We start from the raw sequence: 23,034 nt of genomic DNA on the forward strand, positions 1-23,034 counted from the left end.
TTCCCCAGAACGATCCCAGCCTCCTCAACCGCAGCGAAGTAGCATCGCTGCTCTTCAGCAGCAAGGAGGCTGCTGCCATCGACAGGGACACGTTTTTTGCCATCGGTGAGTTTGGCTTTTTAGGTGCCCGTGATTTTAAAAGTCATTTGTTGCTGTGGTGAGACCCCACCTGGAGTATTGCATCCAGCTATGGGGCCCCCAACATAAGAAAGACGTGGACCTGTTGGAGTGGGCCCAGAGGAGGGCCACGAAGATGATCGGAGGGCTGGAGCACCTCTCCTATGAGGACAGGCTGAGAGAGTTGGGGTTGTTCAGCCTGGAGAAGAAAAGGCTCTGGGGAGACCTTGTAACAGCCTTACAGTATCTGAATGGGGCCTACAGGAGAGCTGGGGAAGAACTTTTTACTAGGGCATGTAGTGATAGGAAGATGGGTAATGGTTTTAAACTGGAAGAGGGTAGATTTAGAATAGATATTAGGAAGACATTTTTCACTCTTCAGGGTGGTGAGGCACTGGAATGGGTGTCCACCACTTCTCTGGGAAACCTCATCTCTGAAAGTGTTCAAGGCCAGGCTGGATGGGGCTTTGAGCAACCTGGTCTAGTGGGAGGCATCCCTGCCCATGGCAGGGGAGTTGGAACTAGATGATCTTCAAGGTCTCTTCCAACCTAAACCATTCTGTGATTCTAGGAGGGGGGGGGGGGGAAACAAACCAAAAACAAACATCTGGAGAAAGATAAATGGGAAAGGGAAACCCATATTCAAATGATTGAAGAACCTACAGGCTAGTCAGCATCACTCCAGTCCGTGGGAAAATCGTGGAGCGGGTCCTCTTGGAGCACATTTCTGGGCATGTGAAGGGTAAGGTGATTGGGAAGAGTCAGCACCCCAGGGTGGTCAAGGGCTGGAGAATTTGCCCTGTAAGGGGAGCCTGGTGGGAGGAACATCTTTGGTCTCATTCAATCTGGAGAAGAGAAGGCTTTGAGGGGTCTAATAGCAGGCTGCAAATACCTATGAGGAGGTTTCAAGAAGATGGGTCAGGCTGTCCAGAGGAATGCATGGCTGGAGGACAGGAGACAACAGGCAAAAGTTGAAACAATAGAGGTTGAAACTGTATACAAGGAAAAGCTTTTTCACTGTGAGGACAGTCAAGCAGTTGAACAAGTTGTCCAGGGAGGCTTGTGCCCTCCATCCTTTTGAAAACCCCAACTGGATAGTGCCCTGAGCAACCTGGTCTGATTTCAAGGCTAACCCTGCTTTGGGCAGGGCCTGGGACTAGAGATCTCCTAAGGTCCCTTCCAACCTGAATTCTGTTATTTCATGGAAACGTGCTGATGCCCTGCTCTTTGGTAACTTGGCCACAAAAAACGTAAAGTGGAAAGTGGCAGAAGCCATTGCTGTGTTTGCACACTTCAAATCCTTTATGCTTATCTCTTAACGTTTTTGTATAGAACTTGACCCAGGAATATGATATTTCTTGAATAAGAAAGTTGTCTTCTAAAACCAGAAAGATTGATATACAAGACTGTAGATATATCTTTGATGCAACACAGAGTTTCTTAAATGGTTACTATAGAACTGCTGCATAGAATCATTTATTTCTTCCATATTTCCGCCAGCTGACTGGTTTCTTTATTTCAGCAGAAGCCGTCTGCTTTGTGCTTAGCCATTAATATTTACAAGCTTGTATAAAATAAAGAAATAATTCCAGTGGTTCTCCAGTGGTGTACATGGAATGCTGTATTTTAATTTATTCAAAGAGGTGCCTTTGCTTGCTCATCTGTATAAAATCATAGAATAATTTTGGTTGGAAGGGACCTCTGAAGGTCATTTGGTACTGGCCCAACTGAGCACAGGGCTTGTCAGCGCAGGTTGCTCAGGCCTGTGTTCGGCTGAGTTTCAGGATGGAGGTTTTATGGTCTCTGATCCAATACTGAGCCTCTGATCCAGTGTTTGACCACCTCGGTGTTAAAAAAAAAAAAAAAAAAAAAAGATCAGTCCATACATGCACTGAGAATTTCCTCTGTTCCAGTTTGCAGCTGTTGCCTCCCATCCTTCCACTGTGCATCTCTGAGAAGAGACTAGCTCCATCTTCTTGATAACTTACATATGCTATATCCCATTAAGTAGTTGCAGACAGCAGGAACGTTTCCTTTTGACTTTCTCTTCTCCTGGCTGAACAAACACAGTTCCTCCTTCTTCTTGTAAGTTATTTTCCAGTCCCCTGACCATCGTAGTGTTCCTCTGCTGGACTCATGCCTGCATGGCAATGTTTTCCTTCTACTGATCATCTCAAAATTGTACACTGTGCTCCAGATGCAGTCTCCCAAATGGAGGGGGCAGTTCACCTCCCTCAGCCTGCTGGCTACGCTCCCGCTAATACGGCCCAGGATGCTGCTGGCCTCCGTTGCTGCAAGAGCACGCTGCTCATACTTTTAAATGTTCTTCTTCGTCAGTTAAGAAATATTTCAAGTATAGTAAAAGTTTTTGGTCTTAGACCTATTTACTGTTCAGTTTGGTTTGCTTAGTGAGGATATACCAGTATAGCAAAGAAGTTGGGTATGCCAGCGAGGAGGTAGGTGGGTAGGACTGGTGAATAAAACTGTTGCATTTAAAGCATTCTTCTGTTTGTTTTTTTTTTTCCACAGGATGCACTGGCTTAGAAGAGCTGATGGGGATTGATCCTTCATTTGAAGTGTTCCAGTCCACTTTGTTTAGTTCCATGTCCAAAGGCCTGGAACGCAGTGTTCAGTCTAAAGCAGTAAATCAGCAGCTGAATAAGAATATTTCATTGTTCCTGATTCACTTGTCCCCCTACTTTATGCTTAAGCCGGCCCAGAAGTGCCTTGAATGGCTGATTCACAGGTAATCAATCCACTGAATATCCTACATGTCAATAGATAAGGCTACTAGAAATACCACTTTTTTTTCCACGCAGATGAGGAAAATTTTGAATAATTTTACTTCAGTTTTCTGAAAATACAGGTTAAAATGTTAAAAATGTCCATTTGGGCTTAGTCTTTCTGGAGCCAGATGTTCTTCTTTGCCAGTTACATTTTTGTCATTTGATAAATTTCTGTGAAAATTTTGATCTGTCATTATATTCTTTATAAAAGCAATTATTTCCTTGCTTGTTTTTTGCCACATTTGTCCAGCTGTAGCCAGAGGACCTAGAGAGGTATTTATGTAATCTACTTTTAGAAACAGGCTGTGTAAAATAGCTAATTTTCAATATTAACTGTGAACCACAAATAGTATGCCCTTGTATTATAACATGAGCTAAGTATTCTTATTTCAAGATTATGTAGGAAGGTGTGAAGAAAAAACAAACCGAGTATTTTGTGAAGTTATGATGTATTTATTTATATAAATTAACCTATCCAGATGCAGAAAATGTAATATTCCGTGTCATGAAAGAGTGGGCGATTTTGTTAATACAACCTTTGAATCACAGTTTTTTAAATATATGTATTATACTGAAATTAATACTAGGTTATTGTAATGTCTGTCTTAATATTGAAATATATGCAGGAGAAACTAAAGTAATCCTATTAAGTCCTATAGGGACCTAAAATTACTGAGAGTAAGGAAAAAGATTGCTAGCACTGTTTCTTTCCTCTGGCATTTACAGGCTAGTGGCCACCTTGGGATTCTGGACTGTAGGTGGACCGTATGTCAGAGTCAGTATGACAATCATGTCTCGTCTTGCTCAAAAGAAAATAAACCAGATGTTCTGAGCAGAACGTGGTTGGGTCTTTTTTTTTGGACTTCCAGATAATTTTTAACTGTATATATATGTTTTTCCCTTAGATTTCACATCCATCTCTACAATCAAGATAGTTTGATTGGTTGTGTTTTGCCGTATCATGAGACTAACCTATTTGCGAGAGTTATTCAACTTTTAAATATAAAAAGCCCAACTCATAAATGGCATTGGATGGATCCGATAAGGGTAAAGTATTTAACAGATGCAGGTTGGGAGAAACATGAGGGACTTTATTAATAATATCTTGACTCTGTTACTAGGTTTATGAATATGGTCCACCTGTTCATATGGTGTGTTGTAGAACTGTACTGAAAGATTTAATTGCAGGGATGGAGCCTGGATGCCCACCTGTTGTTTCTGCTATCCTTCTTTATATTTAAAGTTAGTTATAAGAAGCTTTGATTGTAATTACTTTTTGTTTCGACAAAGTTCAAGTATGCTTTTAAGGTGAAAGTGTTTGCTACTGCTAGGAAGACATGTCCACTACTAAAACGTATGTTTATTTGAATACAGATTATATGTAATGCTCTTCATTGTCTGTCTTAATGTAGATACAAAAAACTGCAGAGAGGTGTGTGTGTTTCCATTACTTATTTCAATTTAAGTGGTGTTAACTGATCAGCGGGATTAATTTATATATTATATTAATTTTTACTTCATGTGTTTTACTTTACCCTTGAGTGTTCTAATTGCACTTTTTTCACCATGTAAAGAAACCTGGAGTCCCACTGGCAAGGGGTACTGTCATTACACACTGCTACAAAGACCTGGATTTCATGGATTTCATCTGCAGGCTGGTGGCAAAATCTGTGAAGGTTGTTCATTTTTACTAGAACATGATTTGTTTGTTGTTACTTGGTTTTCCACATCTTTGTATAGTATTATGCTGTTTACTAATACTTTCAATTACATGTCAAAAAGTAAAAGGAGTCATTTATTAGTAAACGAGGAAAATTTCTTATAATTTTTATAGATGACAGTCTCTGAGAAATTCTGGTAAAGAAGTGGCTGAGAACCAATGAGCCGTGACAAAATAATTTGGCAATACTGTATCACTTAAAGATACTGTATTGCTTCAAAGTGCTTGATTGTCTTAGTTTCTTTTATAAAGTCATGCCTGTTGTTAGTTTGTAACTGTGCTTTGAGTTTGGGTATCTCTTTTGGGGATTGTCACGCATGTTTTAAACATACATCTTCAAATATTAATGAGAACTTAAAATTCAGAATGCTACAAGTTGAGCGGATTTACTTGGGTTTTTTTGGTTAATATCAAATAGAGAACTAGTTTTATAGTCTCAGAAGGGTAAGATGTATGACAGTTCCAATTATTTAGAGAACTAGAATGCATATACTGGCAAAAGATGCACAGTACACACAATAACAGGGTGTACAAATGTAGTAGGGGGTGTTAAAGATCTACTGGTCAGCTTCTGGGCTCTCCAGTTCTCAGTCTTGAGCGTTACACCAAAATCACTAGTGATTTAGGTTACTTTATTATGGTTAACTACAGTAGCTGAGGAATTCATTACAGCAGCTGAGCACCCTTTTCCTTCTGCCTTGTCTGCAAGGGGGAACAGTAACCTCCTGCAAGGGTTACTGCTAGGGGGAGGTGATGACTTAAGTTGGGCCAGCAGGAGCTGGTAGAGCTTACATACTGGACTTGAGATATTGTTGCTTTGGGGGGAAGCCGTATGTGCATTTTCACTTTTCCTGATGTCTGAACAACTGATTTTTCTGTGGCCAAGGTCTTTTCAGAATGTCCTGGCAACGCATCTCAGTTGAGAGTTCTTCTTGTGTTTTATGCCTCCACCATTGTGTCAGCTCTTGGAGCCGCAGAGAAGATAACAGACACTATAGTCTCTAAGCTACTACCTTACATCCAAAAGGTACACGAAGCTTCGTTTTCCTTCCTGTGTGACCAAGTGTACTGTGTTCTGCTCACATGTGTCTGCAGATAACATTTAAGAGGGACATTCTATGTGAAATGTATCGTACCAGTCTTAGTCTGCTTTGAAACATCAGGCAGGTGAAGGTCCATAATAATAATGTTTTTTCACACCTCAGATGAGCACTTTAAGAACTTTATTTCCTGCTCTGCGTGAGGAATGAATACACAGTTTGACAATAATGAAAATTATTTTTATGTTAACATACTTTTTTTTTTAATCTGCGTGTGTTAAAAATCCACCTTTATCTGTTTTTCTAGGGCTTGAAATCTTCTGTACAGGATTACAGAGCTGCAACATACATGATAATCTGCCAGATGACAGTAAAAGTGACAGTGGAGACTTCCTTGGTGCATTCCTTGATGTTACAGATAAGCAAGACATTATGTAAAGTGCCCTCATTAGTCAGGGATGGGGTGGCATGCTTGAACCTACTTCTACAAACTCAGAAAGGAGACAAACTTGGGAAAAAGTAAGTCTACGTGAATTGAGTTCTCCCACTTTTTAAAAGCTCAGACTACACTTTGATAATGTGATAGGTTTTTTTTTGTTTTTTTTTTTAATTCTCCTCATTAAAGGGATACTTTCCTATCAGGAATTTTGGTAGTTGACATTTCAAAGGGCCTTGAAGTTTCTTTGCGTTACTTTGAAAATTTGTGTGCTCACTACAACTAAGGAGTCTTGGTGGTGCAAGTTTGTCATCTTTTGGTCCCTCCCCTGCCAGTTCCTTCAGTAAGGGATTGCTGTTAATGTGTAAAACTGAACCCTGCCAGTAAGAGGTTTTCTTAAAAGTGGGAATCCTGGAAGAGAAGCCAGCATAATAATAGTGGTGCAAATTTGAGGTTATTTGAACAGCTTGGAGAAAAGAAGTTCTGTCCCTTCAATGGAGGGGCTTCTATACCACCACTTCTTTGATCCTGTAAGTCAGGTGTTCTTCCAGAAGTACAAGTCGTATTTCATTCCCATCGATTTGTCTGCCCTGCCCTGGTACAGTTAGCTAGTGCTGTTAGCGTGCCGTTGGACACAGGGATGGAAGTCCCACATGCAACAGGGAGTTTGCTTGCTGGCAGAGGTGTTAGTGTGGGCATTCCAGTAGAATAATTCTCTGCTGGGATAAGTACAGTGATTACCTTCCACATGCTTGAACACAGTCATAGAAGAGGAAAATGAGTTAAAAGCTAAGGTGTGGGGAGCTAAAGAGAGGCATGCTTGATGCATTATGCATGCAGCATCCAGCCAGGTGGGTATAAAAGGAAACAAGAGGAGAGAAACTTTATTAGCAGAAAGGGTTATTGCTTCTACTGTCTTTGAGGATCTCCTGTCGCTGAGCTATTATTTCTCCTCCCTTCCTTTTGCTGCTTCTGGGTAATAGATATGCTCCATGCAATGTGAAGATACCTCTTCATACAATCTATACAAGTATTTTTTCTTGTACTACCAACTTCACAAAAACATAGGTATGTTCACTGTGCCATTGCAGCAGCTGTGCTACACGACTGGCAGTACCATGTTTTCTTCTTGGATATTAAATGCACCAACAAACCAATTCCTCTGGCAATAAGGAAGTGGAACCCTTTGAATCTTTTCAGAATTTGTTTATAATGACTCTCTTACCTGATGCTGAAAATTGAATCTTAGGAAGTCTGCATGGTTTGAAAGTGTTGGTAACCCAGATGCACACGTATACCTTTTTTCTTTTTTTCTTTTTTTTTTTTATTTCCCTGTTCCATTGTGCAGGCCATTTAATTATCTGTGCAAAACCCCAGAACTGGTAGCAATTTTGCAAAGCCTTTCAGCAGAGTATGATATCTCTCCTCTTCTGCGTTACCTGTTGCCTCACCTTGTTTGCGCTGTCATGAAAAGTGATATGGGTAAGTTAGCATACATTTTTACAATTTTGTTGAGTGTTAAGGACAGATGGCTGTGGTCAGTGTCATAGCTGTGTGATTTTAGTTGCTTCTGCCATTAAAACTGTGCCAACACATGTGAAGACCTGATTGAGCGTTTGCATGTGTGTTGCTTTTTGTTTTTCCAGGCCCTACAGAGGGGGTTATTTTAGGCATTGTTAGATCTATATTGCTTTGATTTAGATGTTGATTTGTGGTATTTCAGCAGTAACTTAATTTTGATATATGAAATTTCTGAGTCTTAGAGATGTATTGTAGTAATGCAAAATCATTTTAAGATAGATTACATGCATGCCATATGTAGTTTAAGTAGTGGACATCTGTGTTTACCTGACAAATTAAACATGTCTGGGAACAGTCTGAGACAGCGTGGCTGACTGGCATGCAGTGGTAGCCTGCATGTGCACTAGTGAGTCTGTTTGCACTGTGGATTTGTAACTGCCAAATTGTGTTTGGGAAAGCTCTTTTGTTGAAAAGGTCCAGATTCAGGCCAGGGAATGCTGCAGGGAGTTGCTGGCACAGGTTGTGGTAGCGGGTCTGGAACATTCGAAAGCATACTTGAATTTATTGGTAGCAATACAGCCTTTGGCATTTTAATGACATTGGTATAAAGCATTACTAGCATCTCATGGAGAGTTACTGCTAGTAATCAATGAACGTTGTGGTCTTCAAGTTGCGTGCTTGGTTCACCAGATGATGGTGCCTGTATAAGCTATTAGCTTTAATCAGTGTGAGGGGGTTATTTTCAAACTATTTTTCTTTTTTTTTATGATTTCGCATTGTCCTTAGAGGAACAAGAAGAATCTGAGGAGACAGAGAATCAGATTTACATCCAACATCTTGAAGCTATTATTCAGAGTGTACCACTGGAAAAGGATTTAGATCACCTTTTGGCTTCGTGAGTTAACTTCGATTATTTTTCTTCTGCAGTACTATAGTCATTTCTGGTTTAATAACAACTAATTCCTGACAGCATTAGTGTTACATGAACATGTTTTCTGAGTTCATAAGTTAACTCCAAACCTCAGTTTTGAAACTGAAACATTCAGTAATCCAGAAGAGTTGTGCTTTTAGCACTTGTGGGAGTACTTGTGGGACAGAGTGAAACTTCAGACCAGGAGCAAATCTGTACTTGCAATAAGTAATGCATATTAATCCTAACCTGTTTATTAGTGTGCTCTATAATATCAATGAAAACTGTACTATCCAAAAAACGGTGGCTTTTTCTTTTGTTTGTAATTTTAGCAAGTTTCTTGAAGAGTTTGTCTCCTGTGGTACAGAGATTGAATCTAATCCCACCAAAATGGCTGCACTCAATCAAAAAATGCTTCCTCTTATCAGACTTCTTGAGAGAAAGTAAGTTCCATTTTTCTATGACAGACCCACAATCTGTAGAGTGGTGATATCAGCTATAATCTTGGCTTATTGGGTGTAGTAAGCACAATGTGCTTGCCCAAATAAACACAGTAAAAATAACTGACTTCTAATCTTTGTCCAAATTTTATTTTACTGATCTGTTCTTAGCTATTTTATTATCACTGTAATACATGGATGCAGATCTACTGGTTTGTACAGCTGCTTGTTGTATAGCATGGCATTTTCTGCTCATTGTTTGTCCTAGTGGTCTGCATATCGTTCATCTGTGTTAAGACATAATGGTTGATTGCCTTTGCAAAGCTACTTAAATAGCTGGTTCGGATGAGTGCGTGTGTGCCTTCGTCTTCCTTGTGTTTCCCTGTATTTCTCTAATAAATACATGTTCTTCTATAATGCTCTGTGGAAAACGTTGGGAGTTTTGTCTGTTGGCAGGTATCCTAAAGCCTTAGACACTGTGTTGGAGAAGCATCTAGAAGATTGTACAGACGAGGCTGACCAAAATCTTTTTCACCAATTTATTTCTCTTTCATTAAGCTGTGGCAAATACAAGGTAGGTAGGAGCTTAGTTCATGATCCTAGCTCTTATCTGGTTATACTGTCAGAATGCTGACATTTTGTCAAAGTTCTGTGCTCTCTTCCTAAACAAAATCTCTACCATTCCCGCCAAAACAAAAAAGCCCCAACTTATTTCAATGTGATCTGGGGAGGGGGGGCTTGATCAAAACTGTGGTAAAATCAAAAGCTATCAGATCTTTTAAGTTTGTGTTTATCATGAACAGTCATGAGTGTGAGCTTTTTTTCATGGTTAAATTTATATATTTCCATCTGCCTCGATTCCTATCAATAATTTTTTTTCCTTAGGAACACAGCCACTGCATATACTGTAGTGGTCAATGTAGTGACAATGTGGTGGGTGCCCTGCAAGGCCTCATCTTAAAGATTTTTGTCAGTGTCAGAGGTGTCTGTTTTGGGAAAGCTGACAAACAACTTTATTGCTGTTGAGAGAAGGTCCTTTTTGTTGCATTGATTTTATGAATGTTTACAGTCAGTAACATGGAAGAATAGAGTGACTACAGAGTCCTTCCTGTGCTATTTCTGAAGAGCAATTGAAACTCAGCCTAACACAGAATAACCATGAGTGCAACAGATCTAAGAGATGGTTAGTATTATGGCTGTTGTTTGCAATGATTGAAAGACTGGAAGCAGTTGGGAAAAGATAAACTACATAAAGAAGTGCTTCATGTATTTTTGTATTGATTTAATGAAGGCACAGATTCTGTGACTAAATAACAAGTGGATTAACAGGAAAACAAGGCATGCAGAACAAAGGCATATGACTCTTCTAGCCTTTAAGGTTCCTGAGATAAGTGCACACAATTGGACTGACAGGGATGCCTTTTTAACAGTTTCTATCTGTGCTCTGTCACACTGACATTGTCACTAGAGCTTTCTCAGAATCCTTAGATAAGTGTAGTGCTTTTCGGGGCCAAAAAGGTGTCTGTGGCTTACTGTACTTTTCAAGCTATAGTCCAAAAATTGCCTGCCAAAGTAAAGAAGACCAGATTTGAAATAGTTATACAACATGATTGCTCTGTAATTGGCACTTTTGGGGTCTGGATTATAGAGGTTTTTTTCTGGTACAAAAAATTGCTGAAAGAATTTCTTCCGTTACCCATATATATATTTAAAGTATTTTTAACATGTAGTGAGTCACTTTAACATCTGTATTTCAGTTTCTGGAAGATTCTGATACCTACCTTCTGCTTAGTTTGAATCATCCTCAGCCAGCTGTGCGAATCCTGGCTCTTCAGCATTTGAAAGATATTATTGAAACATCAAAGGTTTGTGTCCTGAAGCTCTCACTTACAGAACTGACTTAACACATAATGTCTTCAAAAAGCTGTTTGTTAGACATTTCAGTTGAAGATGGTATGTTAAACTATCCATATGTCATCCTGACTGTTTTTCATGGTGTTTTCAGTAGGTTTCTGTCACCATTTTCCCATATTCTGGAGTCTGAGTGTAGTTCGTGTTTATTAAGCTGCTTGTAGTCTAAGATAAAATCTAAGTTAATGGATACTTCTGGTTTTCTTTCTTTTCTTGCTGAAAGTTAGTCTGCCTCTTATTTGAGGTTTAATTTAGATGTTGTTACCACTTTTCTGGTACTAGGATTAAGATTTCATTAAAAGCCTGTAAATTGTGCTACCAACAAATGATTTTTTCCTTTGGGCTCTTTTTTTTCCTTTATTTTTTTTCAGGAAGGCTTTGATCAGTCTTTTGTAGAAGAAGCAATTTTTGGTCGGCTCAAGGATGACAACAGAGATGTTGTAATGTCTGCTCTCAGTTCTTTGGAGGTAAGTGTGTATGTTAGGTGAGATTTTAGCTGGTATTGAATATGTGTGCCTGGAATGTATTCTTTGTAATTGCCCTTCTTCTGCTTACATCCTTAGTGCACGGCTTTTGTCGTTTAACAGGATGAAGCAGCATAAATTTAGGAGGCTTGTGGTGTTTGCCTCCTCACAATTTGCCCCCCAGATTTCTTCTTCCTGATGTTTCCCAAAGTGTTTGCAGTTAACATGAATTTATTAATGTTTTTTAATGTAGCTACTAAAGCATATTTTAATCTTTGATTGTTATTTGAGGTGTGCTTCCTGCTTATCCTGTACATTTGTCTATAAAAACATAAGTCATGTCATCTGCCTTTTGGATGGAAAATGGTGCAGTGACAAGTCATTACGCTAGTGAGAAGTGCTCTGTTGAGTTTTTCCGTATGAGAGTCATTTGGTCAGTTGATAGTGGCAAAGTCCTAAACTCCAGCTCAGGTTTACTGGACAGGGCTCTGGTATGCATTGTGCTGATTGTTTCCAGCTAGAGTAACAGTCTCTCTTTATTGCTTCTGCTAGTAGTAGTGGAGAATATTATTAGCAGTAGTATAATTGGTCTTGTGTGTTCATTCATTCTCAATTGCTAAAAAATAGGAATAAAAGCATGTGAGTGCTTCTTTAAACTTTAGTATCTTTTCTTAATGTGCCTTGTCCTACAGCCACTATGTAAAATAAAAGCAATTCTTACGCTTTTTTTAAAGTACAAGCAATTCTGATGTAATTATAAAGTGGTTTGCATATTGTTTATCTATTTTACCGAACATTCCTGTATTTGATAGATTCTTCGTGCTTTAGCATATCAAGAGGGCAGCCTTATAACTTCCGTTTACTCTGATAATATTTTATTACATGATCATCAGTAGAAATGCAACTAGTGATGTTTGATCCGTTTTTCCACTTGGTAAAGCAGATGCATTTTCCACTATGATATGGTAAATTATTTTCTATTTTATTATACTTTTATTTCTTTTTCTTAATTACTTTTCAGATTTTCAGGAATCAAGTCAATCCAGAAGCAGTAGTATCAAGTCTTTTGAACATCTTCCAGCGAGCTGATCTTTCAAAGGATGGGAAGTGGTAAGTTTGTGCATTTTTTCAGTCTACATTCTTTATCTATAAATTAAATTTTAAAAAGGTAACTCTAATGAATCTTCCACTTTTTGTTATGCTGTATCTATGCTGAATTACAAGACAAATGTTCCATTATTTGCATACCATTTCCCATGAGTTCCTTATTTGTTTTCACTGATATTTGGATTCAGAAAATTGCCGTGTAAAATGGAGAACAAATCAAAGAAATGTTACTTGTGTGAGTGAGCAATGGGTTTTCAACATCACTTGTTCTCTTTTAGGTACAAGGTTCTGGAGCAAGCAATAAAAATTTTAGCCAAAGAGGAGATTTTGAAAGAGAAAAAAGAACTGCTAGATGAAGCAGTAATGCGGTTGTTACCTTTTATGGTAATCACTAATGCGAATTCAAAGTCTTTAGATTGCAAAATGGCTGTTTGTCTGTCAGAATCTGATCTCTGCTCTTTACACCCTTTACTGAAAGGTTGGCCAGAAGGTAAGGCATTAATTGTAACTAATTTGGTAAAAGAAAAATTGTAACAATTTAGGAAATCATGCTTATTGAACCTAAACACTTCTTGAAGGAGACTGGCTGTCATTAACAAGCTGTCATGGTAGAGTGCGAACAGAATTCTTTAAAAAGCTCTTTGAAAAGATGAAGAAACTGTCTAGTATGTTTCTGCCTGCTTCTAAATATTATTGAGCCACCAGTGTTTTAATATATGATTTGTATTCTCATTATTTGTGTGATTGTATCTGAATGGTGTCTGACTGTATCTGTGATTTGTATCTGACTATTATTTTTTTCCTTGGAACAGATCTTGAAGAGGCAATTAAATCAAGCAAGTCTGCAGATTTCATTGGAGTGGCCAATAAGAAAATGATTCTGTTGTTTTCTAAAAACATGACTTCAGGGGACCCTTCTTTACTATTGCAGATGGTATGTGCACCATGTTACCCTTACCTTAAGAGATCTTAATCTCCAGGTGATCACTGTAGTAGAACAAATGTGGTATAGAAGAACTTTGTGCTCTTCTTGGCACTAGTATGCCATTGTCAAGCTGTTAGGTAAATATATATATATAGGATAACAAACCCCACTACAATTTAGATTAAACCCCGATAAATAATAAAAAACCCCAATAAAGTCTAGTAAAAAACATAAGGAAAAGAAGAAACGCAGCTATTACCTATTTGGATAAATGATTAGTGTAACTAAATTACAGGTATTTTTCATTTCCTGTAAAAAAAATCTAGAGAAGAAACAAGTATCCCTGTGGATAGTTCATAGAAACAGATGTTTGTGCATTCTTAGCGTTTGAAGAGTAACATTACAGCAGACAGTAATTTGTTAAAGACAATAGAAAGTAACTAGAATTTAATGGGACATGTAAATGAAACACGGTGTAAAGTCACGGTGAAGTCCCGCTGTCTTACAGACTTCTTATTGTTGTTTTTCCTCCACTGCCATTTCTAAGGTTGATGATCTGATACTCATTGCTGAAACGGAATCTGACAGCGTGAGACAGAAAGTAACTACTCATATAATTGGTTCAGTGCTTGTTCAGTGCTGCTGCAATACACAGATGAAGGAAAGTTATTTTTCAGTGGCTATCAGAGTCTTCTGTTTCTTGGACAAAAAAATAAAAAGTCTCAGAGCTTGTGATCCTGCAGAGGTAAGATGTAAACAGTCTGGAGAAGGCATTTTCTTTGTAATGGAGAAACCTTTTTCTTTGTTGGAGAGCAAGAAGCTCAGAAACCTTGAGGACTGAAAATCTCGCCTTTGTTTCTTTTCAAAGCAAAACCACACATTTGGCAGCAGTACTAGAAGCTGCCGTTAAGAATTGCTTTTACGTTTTACCAATCTAGTGAGTTTGCATTAAAAAATTGAGAACTCCAGAGCTTTAGGCTGGCATCCCACCTGACTGAGTGTTTCAGTGCTGTGGGCTTGGCACAAAGTTGGGGGCGTTTCTGCCAGCCACCCTCTGGCATCTTGTGGTGTCATTGTTTGCCTTATGAATATCAGGGGGTTTAGTCATTGAGTAAAGGTTTTGCTGGCTTGTTCAACAGGGGAAAGAAGGAAGAGCAGTTGTGTATGAAAAGGGCTTATGCTAAGAGCAGTTCCAGAGGAGACCCACAAAAATGCTCAGAGGTCTGGAACACCTCTCTTCATAAGAAAGGATGAGTTGGGGTTGTTCAGCCTGGAGAAGAGAAGGCTCAAAGGAGACCTTATTGCAGCCTTCCAATACTCACAGGGGGCGTATAAGAAAGATGGAGACAGACTTTTTACCAGGGCCTGTAGCAATAGGACAAGGGCAATGGTTTTAGCTAAAAGAGAATAGATTTAGCTTGAATGTAAGGAAGAAATTCTTTACTATGACAGTGGTGAGGTACTGGAACAGAATGCCCAGAGAAGTTGCGGATGCCCCATCCCTGGAAATGTTCATGGTCAGATTGAGTAGGGCATTGAGCACCCTGGTCTAGTGAAAGATGTCCCTGCCCATGGCAGGGGAGTTGGAACTAAATGATCTTTGAAGATCCCTTCCAACCCAGACCATTCGATGATTCTGTGAATTACAACCTCAAGCAAATGCTTGCAACAATCTTGAAAGTGTTGTTGCTGAATTTGTTGGGTTTGGGTTTATTGCTTTGCTCCATAAGCAGTTGTATTGACACATGTTGGGAGGTAACATGTAAGCAAAAGGAGGAGCCATCACAGAGGCAGAAACAACGTTCAGAAAGAGCATTTCTGCATCTAACTGCTACCTTTTTTTGCTTTATTTTTATCCATATTTCCCATTGGAGTTTTCTTGATTTATTTTGTTGTTGAAACAGTTTGTTCCTTTTTTAGTGTGTAAGAAACCCATGTGAGCAGGGCTGTGTTTCTGTGCGTGCACCCCCTCACACACACATAGCAATACATGGTAATTAGTTATTCTGACCTCAGATTATTCCATTAAATAGTTTTTAAAATTACAAATACCTGAAAGATATGGATTATGTTGCTGGAAGAGAGCTAAATTAGATGATTAAACTGAATGCCGCAGAAATGCTGTAACTCCTAATCCCTTTGAAGAGATGTTTTGGAGAGATTGGTCTTTTACTCTTCTGTTACCTCACTAACGTACGCTGTTAATTATGGCAGTAAGAGCTGGCATAGTTTTTAAAACTGCAGATGCAAGTTTAAGTGTAAAATCAGAAATGTAATTCACTTTGTAAGGATACGTCTTTTGAGGTTGGGAATGAAGTATTGCTGAGTTTAGTGCTAAATTTCTGTCTTCTGTTGCTTGAAATTTTGACTGTATATATTAAAATGAATTTACCTTCACAGGAATATCCCCTAAATTGGTCTGTTGAAACAGCAGAGGAAACTTTGCTGCCTAATGACTTGTTGACTGCATATATAGAAAAGCTGAATTGTGATCAGACAGCTCATGCAGAGGAGTCAGCTATGTTCCTGTTCTTATTGAAAAACTTCATCAATGGCCTAAAACCTCCTCTGTCCTTTTCAAAAGGTAGGTGTTAAGGTTTTGACTGTCTTTTATATCAATGAAGTGAAGCAGGAAGGTTAATTTTTTTTTGTCTTCAGAAGTTGTTGGAGACAAGCCACCCTTGCTTCCCCCAACCTTCCTTTGTTGCTATTGAGATCTGTAAAGATTACTTACTTGTGAACATGAAATCAGCTAAATGTATGGTCTTCTTTTAACTAGAGGTGTCTGTTTTCTCTTGGTTTCTGAATTTTTCATTTGCATCCACTATGTCTCATTTATAACCTGTATTTTTTAGAGGAAACTTGGTGGAATCCTGAATCTCTGAATCAAGATAGCCAAGACTACCTGCACCTCCTTTTGGGGCTATTTGACCTACTTGTCTGTGGAGCTAGTGAGGGAAGCAATGCTGTTCAGTACAGAGCATTGATGAATCTCTTACTCAAGGTATTATTTTTGCATTTGTTGCTCTGAATTATTAGTCATCAACTGTTTTGCAGTTAAGGAAAACTGAGAAAAATGGAGAACTCATCATGCAGCACTGCTTGTGGCATGCTGGTACTGAAAATGAAAGGCTAAGCTTCAGCTTATTAGTTAACCCTAATAGTAATTATATAGTATTAAATAGTAATAAAAAACTAAAGTAAAAAACCAACAAATGGACCAGTTGAGGCAAAGGTGAAATGAAAATTTGCAGGACAAGGTCAAGAGCTTGAAATTTGAGCTAAAAGTTTTGGTCCTATCTGGGAGCGAAGTTGCTCTGTAAAATTTGTTAGTTTTTAAACGGAAAAATTGAAAGGAAAACTTTTAGAAGACATTGCATGTTTCCTTAAAACATCATCTCGTGTCTTCTCACCCACGTCAAGTGATAACGTTTTTGTGAAGAGAATAAGGGATTTTGGCAGTCTGGATTTTTAGATGACAGGGAGTAATAATTGTACATTCTGAGGAAAAGAGAAGCAAGTAATTGACACAAAGCCGCTGTTACTGGAATTTGATGCTGTTTCATGAAGGACAGCACATGACAACCACAAACAGGGGAAGGAAAGAATAGCAATGATTTAATAACAGAACTTGTTTCTGATGTTAATTCTTGTATATAACTTTGTCTAATTGTCAGTCATTCCAAGATCTAGTGAAAGTGTACTGACGCTGAGCTGTTAAAGAGATTGATTCAGTGCCTGACTAGTTAAAGGCTGTCAGCAGGGAAGGAAGGATGTTATTTTGGTGAGATTTTTGACTGAACAAGCTGGGCAATACTGCACAGTAGAAGAAAAGGTGGAAGGAGGGACTACAGAAGATTTGTGCGATGGGATTAGTGATGTCCTAGGACCTAGTGAAGGCAGCAGCTGCAGTAATAATTTGCTGCTTTCACTTATGGAGTACTGCTGGTTTTGAGTGTGTTTAATTTGAAATGGACAAGAAAGGTATTTTTGCCCACTCTAACGCAGTTAATATAACTAGAACCTAGATCTTGGTGGGCTTGTGGAAAAGAGAATAGGCAAAAGTATGTCAGAAACTGTAGGAATTGTTCTGGCAAGCTGTGTTCAGTCTGCGGGATGTGGAGTGTGCACTCCTGTTTGACCCTCTTAGCATTCCAGAGAACATCTTGCAGACAGAAAGCATGCTAGCTATTGCCAGCCCATGTAGTAAGCAAGACCTTTAAATTGATTTGGGGTACTATTAGGAGATGATGTAACTATTTCAAAATCAGAAGCTGTCCTCATTAAATTTTGACAGAAAGATACTAAACCAAAGTTGCGGTAACTGGATGTAGATGTGTGAAAAACTGAATTGGATCTGCTTGGAACAGCTGTTATTATTGAGGGGGGAGAAGGCAGTAATATATGTATGATTCCAAGTTTGTTAATTTTGGTCTATGCTCTGTTATTGTAAAGCCTATACAGCCAATTCTAAGCCAATTCTAATACAAGACAAATTCTAAGAATAAAGTTTAATGTGAATATTCAGCACATTAAGCTGTGCTGTACAAGGAAATAGGATGCCTAGCTCTTCTAAGACACTACTTTATAGGCTTCTGAAAATCACTTTGTCTGATGAAAAAGTCAGGGATTATGTAGGGCGCTTTTAATATTAAGATCTCTGCCACACAAAACTGAAGATAGAAGTTCTTTATTTTGTATATAACAGTTTTCTTGTGCTGTTGACATACTATACAAATGTGCATATGGATGCGTTTTCAGTATGTTATGATTAAAAAAAAATCCCTTGTATTTACATAGCTATAGACTGACAAGTTATCTGTTAAACTAAGCCAGCTGTTAAGCAACGTGTGGACCTTTATGCACATGCAAGTACTGTTTACCCAAAAGCATCTACTCAAAAACTTTTCCCAAAAGACACTGCTTCCGACTCTGTAGTTCTCTTTCTGTGTACTCCTTTGATTTAAGTAGTTTATCAGATGTTGTGAGTAGTATTTGCAAAGTGAAGTTATTAAATGAGTGCCTTTCTCTTTTTTTCTTCTTTTCTTTTTTTTTAAATTTAAGGTACATCTAAAAGATTCAGAGATTCTCTTCAAATTTCTTTCAATTTTATGGACTTACAGTTATAACCTTTCAAATCATCTGAACTATGAAGTCAGTGCAATGCTACAGACTCAGGCTTTGTATATTGGCTATGCACTGCTTGAATCGCAGACATACCAGAAAAAGAAACAGCTGCTATTGCCGTCATCTCCAGGTAAAGTAAAACAGTATCTATCTCTCATCTTAAGACCTAATCACAGTATTTTTTAATTTTGTGTTCTTTTACTATATTTTATACCATGAAGGATATCTGTAGTCATTTATGTTCAACTGCACTAGGCTGAGACAGCTCTTTCTTGATGATTCACTGCTGCAGTTACTAGCCCTAGCTTGGAAGTAGGTGAAACTACTTTTATTTAATATTAAAAGTGTTAAAGAAACATTCTGCTATGCTGAAGAAGTCAGTTACAGCACCTTACTTTCTGTGAAGTACAAGGATGTGGCAGTCAGTAGTAATGTATGAACTCTCTGAGCTTAAGCACAAATGTAAGGACTGTGATGACGAAGTTCGGAGCCATGGATCTGTGAGATTCGCATTAGTTTTGTCTGGTCTAGAGGTTTATAGTGACAAGAGATGACTTTTTAACTCCAAAGTAATGCTGATGCCTCTTCCGAGACACATGGTAAAACTCTGACCACTCAGTGTATTCTGCTGACTTTTCCTCCTTCCTCCCCTCACTATTTTGCAGTGGTGATATCTTTGCTCATTAACTTGGGTAGTCCTGTAAGTGAAGTTCGAAGGGCTGCTCTCAACTGCCTCCATTCCTTGAGAGGGATAAAGGAGTCTCTGTTTCATCCTGTTCTTCAGCATTTGGAGCAAAAGACAGAAGAGATTGTATCTGACCCTAAATACATAACACAGGTATTTTTGTTATTAATACAGGTTTTGTCTGCTGCTGTAAGCTCCCATCTTTTCCAGAAAAAAAATCAAGTTAACTGGGAAACTTCATTGTCTTTGTATACATCAGACTAAATAAATCAGACTGATTTTTTTTTTTTTTTTTAATTTTATTTTTTTAAAGGACTATAAAAATATTCAAGTAATTTATTACATGCAGAGTATTGAGAATAACGGTCAAATAAGAGGTATTAACTTGTGGTTTATTTACAGATGAAGAATTCTATTTGTATCTAGATTGCATTATTACGAAAGCATTAAAGAAATGTTGGTTTAAGGCATTTTTATTGCAGGGAAAGAACTTAATTTTCTCTTTGTTAATGAACTAGATTATGGAAAGTCTATTTGAGGAGCTTGAGACACAACCAAAACAGAAATCCCAGAAGAAAAAGTTGTCAGAAGCTTTGGAAACCATACTTGATTGTGTACAGAACCCTATTTTCCCATCATATATTGCAAGAAACTTAATGAAAATTCTTCATGAAGTCCATGGTGAGGTATGTGCAGCCTTTCTAGCTGTTTCATGGGTTCTGCACTTCACTGAAATGCTGAAATTGAATTTCATTTAGTAATAATGCTGTTAAATAAATTCATAATGTATTAGAGTATTAGGCTTAAAGTTGACACCTCTAATAATACACAGTAGTGCTGCAAAGTGTGATTTAATGAAACAAAATATTTGCATGCTTCGTCCAGAAATGTAAGGGATGCAGAATTTTGCACTGGAGTTTTTAAGGAAAATCCCTCGATGTTACTGAAAAAGACTGTTTCCAGAAGAAATGTATTACCTTGGTTACACATCAGTGAATATAGTTTTCTATACGAAATTGTAACATAATATGTAGTGCTATCAATTTTATTTGTATATATTAACCTCTTATCTAGTATATTCAGAATTCTCTTAAGTGCTGGAAAATACCCAGGTTCGATGTTCAAAAAAAGAATGATGTTATGAATTTTTATGCTCTGTTCAGTTGTATGGGTCTTGAAAGGATTGTGAACTGCATAGAGGATGAGTGTACTTGGCCACAATTGGGTTTTGTAGGAGACAGTAGTCTTGAATTTGTGGGGAAAAAAAAAAAAATCGCTTTGTTTCTGCATATTATAATTATGAAATACTACTCTGCAAAGGAGAATAGCAAAGGAGCAGATGAGCATGTACTCGTGGTAATCTCACAATAAGTCTTGTGTATTTCCTCTTCAGTAGCTGTTGCATAAAATAATGTATGCAGTGTGTTACCAGAGAGGAGGTGTTGCAGGAAAAGGAAGCTGTGCTATTGGAAGTTTGTTAAAATAAGAATGAGTAAAAACTTCTCTTATGAATTTCCTCTGTTTGCAGATGATTCTTTCTCACCTCTTGCCTGTACTTGACCGGTTGCTGGAGAAGGTCTTTAAGAAACCTGAGGCAATGTTGAAAGATGAAGTCGTTCTCCTGCATCTCATCCTTGGAAAATTTAATGAATATTCAGCAACCCTCTTGTGCAAGAATCAGCAGAGTCTGGACTTATTTATCAAAAGTCTGCATGCTGCCAAGAAAATCTGTGAAGAAATCCCACCTTTTCAGATCACAGCACTTGGGCAGGTCTAGCTTTCTGAAAGATCTTTATTTTATGTTTATGCTTAAAGCAAAGATCAGTGTTTCGGATTGGTTTTATAAGGAGTCTTCCTGTGCTAAAGATTCCATAGCTTTTGACCTGTCTTTTTTTTAGTACACGTTTTCAAGGTCTCCATAGTGTCTTTGAAACATCTAAACAGGCTGCAAAACTTTCCCTCTTAGAATTAGCAGAAGGAGAAATTGGCACTTGCTTTATTTTTGCTTTTTGACAAGTACAGAATAGAAATACCATTGTATTTGCATGCAGATAAATACCTGTATCATTGCCTGCAGACACTACCGTTCCACTCTGCTTAGTTTTTGTCAGTCAGGCAGGAGCTTTACTTCATGTTTTTCTTCTGAGGAAAAATCATCAAAAAAGATACAGTAGGTGAGAAATAGCCTCATTTGAAGGAGGCTAAAAATTCAGGCCACCTATTAGCCAGGTATTAGCATATACTTAACCAAAGTCCGACAACAGCAAGTTTATTCCCCCCGCCAGGCAAGCTGTGTGAAAAATATCAGGAATTGGGATGTCTGACGGATATTTCGGAAGTATGTGCTTTGCATCTAAGGACTGATGGATATATACAAATACATAGTTAATATGCACATTTTTACAATATATGTTCATACTAACATGCATTTGTGATTGGGTATGTCATATGTGATCTAAACTAAGTTCCATAGCTTGTGATTTTGTTACCCTCTTACAGTAAAGCTCTCTACATCCTTTTTTTTTTTCCCTTTTGTAGATTACAAAACCATTCTTTGCAGCTGTGTCAGATGGGATGGTGCAAGAGAAGCTATTGAAAGTATTGTTTGACTTACTCTTAAACTGTAAGAACCCGCTTTGTGCCCAGACAATTAGCAGTGTGTTTAAAGGGGTAAGTGGTAAACGCCAGGACACAGAACTATGTTCGAACCTGTTGCGGTGGTTCTATATTGCTACATTCAGTAGCACTTGTTTATATCGTTCATAGCATGAAAGGAATCAGGAACTGTTTGTCATATAGTATAATTGTGTTAATGGCATGAGAAGTTTGTTAAATGACTGTGTCTAGAAGAAGAATTTCTTTAAAAGCCGTGCACCAGTCATTTACTATACTATGGGAATGAATTGAGCAGAAATGACTTATTTCTGCTGCACTGATTTTCATTTCCTGGGATATGACTTGAATATGTGGATTTTATACCCATATGTGCTTGAAAGGGATGTGTTTTTTAAAAAAAGGAGGGGGCGTAGATGTGTGATATGACACGTTGTTCATTGGTTCTTGCATTATTGTTCTTTGTTTCAGATTTCAGTGTATGCTGAGCAGATTGTCAGAGAACTGGAACCTCCTGAGAAAAACAAAAGTCTGGCTACTGTTCAGCAAACTAGAAGGCAGAAGATGCAGCAACAGAGGTAAAATAACTAGAAACCCAAAAATATTATCTGTACAGTTTAAAAATGCCACTTGTTCCACTACATTTTATAGTTTGTATTGAAAGCATAAACATCTATTTCCTCTTTTCCCCTTCATAGTAAAATAACTTGGCTACTTTTGGCAGGAGAAAACCAACTCGTGTTGCTGTTTAAGAACTGATGGAATGATAGTCGAAATTTAAAAAAAAAAAAAAAAATCCAGTAGTTTTACTGTAAGAGCAAATGTCCACATTATCTGGCTTGACACAGTTGAACAAGATTCATTTTTGTAGGTTTTAAATTTAGTTAGTGATAAAGATGTATGGACAAATGACATATGCATGGCTGAAGCCTAGAGGTGCTCATCAAAACGTTCCTGACAGTTGACTGAAAAGCAGTGTTTTCTTTCAGTTAAAATGTTAATATCATCATTAATTTTTAGAGCTCTTCGTCTTGTTTCTTCTGTCCGTTCTCATAAGGAAGGAGCTGTTTTGTCTACTGTACTACTTCTCTTCTTTAAGCATCAGCTGTCAGCCATTGTTGAAACAGGATATTGAGTTGGTTTTCTTGGTTTGACCTAGAATAGCTGTTCTTATTTTCCTTCTCTTGACCTTATTGAACAATCATCACCCATTAGGTTGATCGATCTGTAAA

The 23,034-nt window shown here is 38.0% G+C and overlaps 1 protein-coding gene across 1 annotated transcript in view; it reads left to right on the forward strand.

The window, feature by feature from the left end:
* Nucleotides 1–8: 8 nt before the first annotated feature.
* The window catches only part of HEATR1 (HEAT repeat containing 1), a 39,057-nt gene continuing 16,031 nt past the window's right edge, over nt 9–23,034 (forward strand). The window contains exons 1-24 of the mRNA XM_009885927.1: nt 9–105; nt 2,647–2,863; nt 3,809–3,950; nt 4,478–4,579; nt 5,510–5,650; nt 5,971–6,182; nt 7,448–7,581; nt 8,407–8,515; nt 8,863–8,973; nt 9,427–9,544; nt 10,728–10,835; nt 11,253–11,348; nt 12,367–12,455; nt 12,731–12,942; nt 13,265–13,386; nt 13,925–14,122; nt 15,778–15,961; nt 16,233–16,381; nt 18,442–18,634; nt 19,170–19,342; nt 19,708–19,875; nt 20,718–20,960; nt 21,728–21,859; nt 22,274–22,380. Of these exons, the coding sequence (XP_009884229.1) occupies nt 2,670–2,863; nt 3,809–3,950; nt 4,478–4,579; nt 5,510–5,650; nt 5,971–6,182; nt 7,448–7,581; nt 8,407–8,515; nt 8,863–8,973; nt 9,427–9,544; nt 10,728–10,835; nt 11,253–11,348; nt 12,367–12,455; nt 12,731–12,942; nt 13,265–13,386; nt 13,925–14,122; nt 15,778–15,961; nt 16,233–16,381; nt 18,442–18,634; nt 19,170–19,342; nt 19,708–19,875; nt 20,718–20,960; nt 21,728–21,859; nt 22,274–22,380 (3,437 nt within the window). The 5' untranslated portion in view covers nt 9–105; nt 2,647–2,669. The remainder of the gene's footprint in view (nt 106–2,646; nt 2,864–3,808; nt 3,951–4,477; nt 4,580–5,509; nt 5,651–5,970; nt 6,183–7,447; nt 7,582–8,406; nt 8,516–8,862; nt 8,974–9,426; nt 9,545–10,727; nt 10,836–11,252; nt 11,349–12,366; nt 12,456–12,730; nt 12,943–13,264; nt 13,387–13,924; nt 14,123–15,777; nt 15,962–16,232; nt 16,382–18,441; nt 18,635–19,169; nt 19,343–19,707; nt 19,876–20,717; nt 20,961–21,727; nt 21,860–22,273; nt 22,381–23,034) is intronic.

The sequence above is a fragment of the Charadrius vociferus genome, unplaced genomic scaffold (genome assembly GCF_000708025.1).
Source record: "Charadrius vociferus isolate BGI_N301 unplaced genomic scaffold, ASM70802v2 scaffold435, whole genome shotgun sequence".
NCBI classification, from domain to species: domain Eukaryota; kingdom Metazoa; phylum Chordata; class Aves; order Charadriiformes; family Charadriidae; genus Charadrius; species Charadrius vociferus.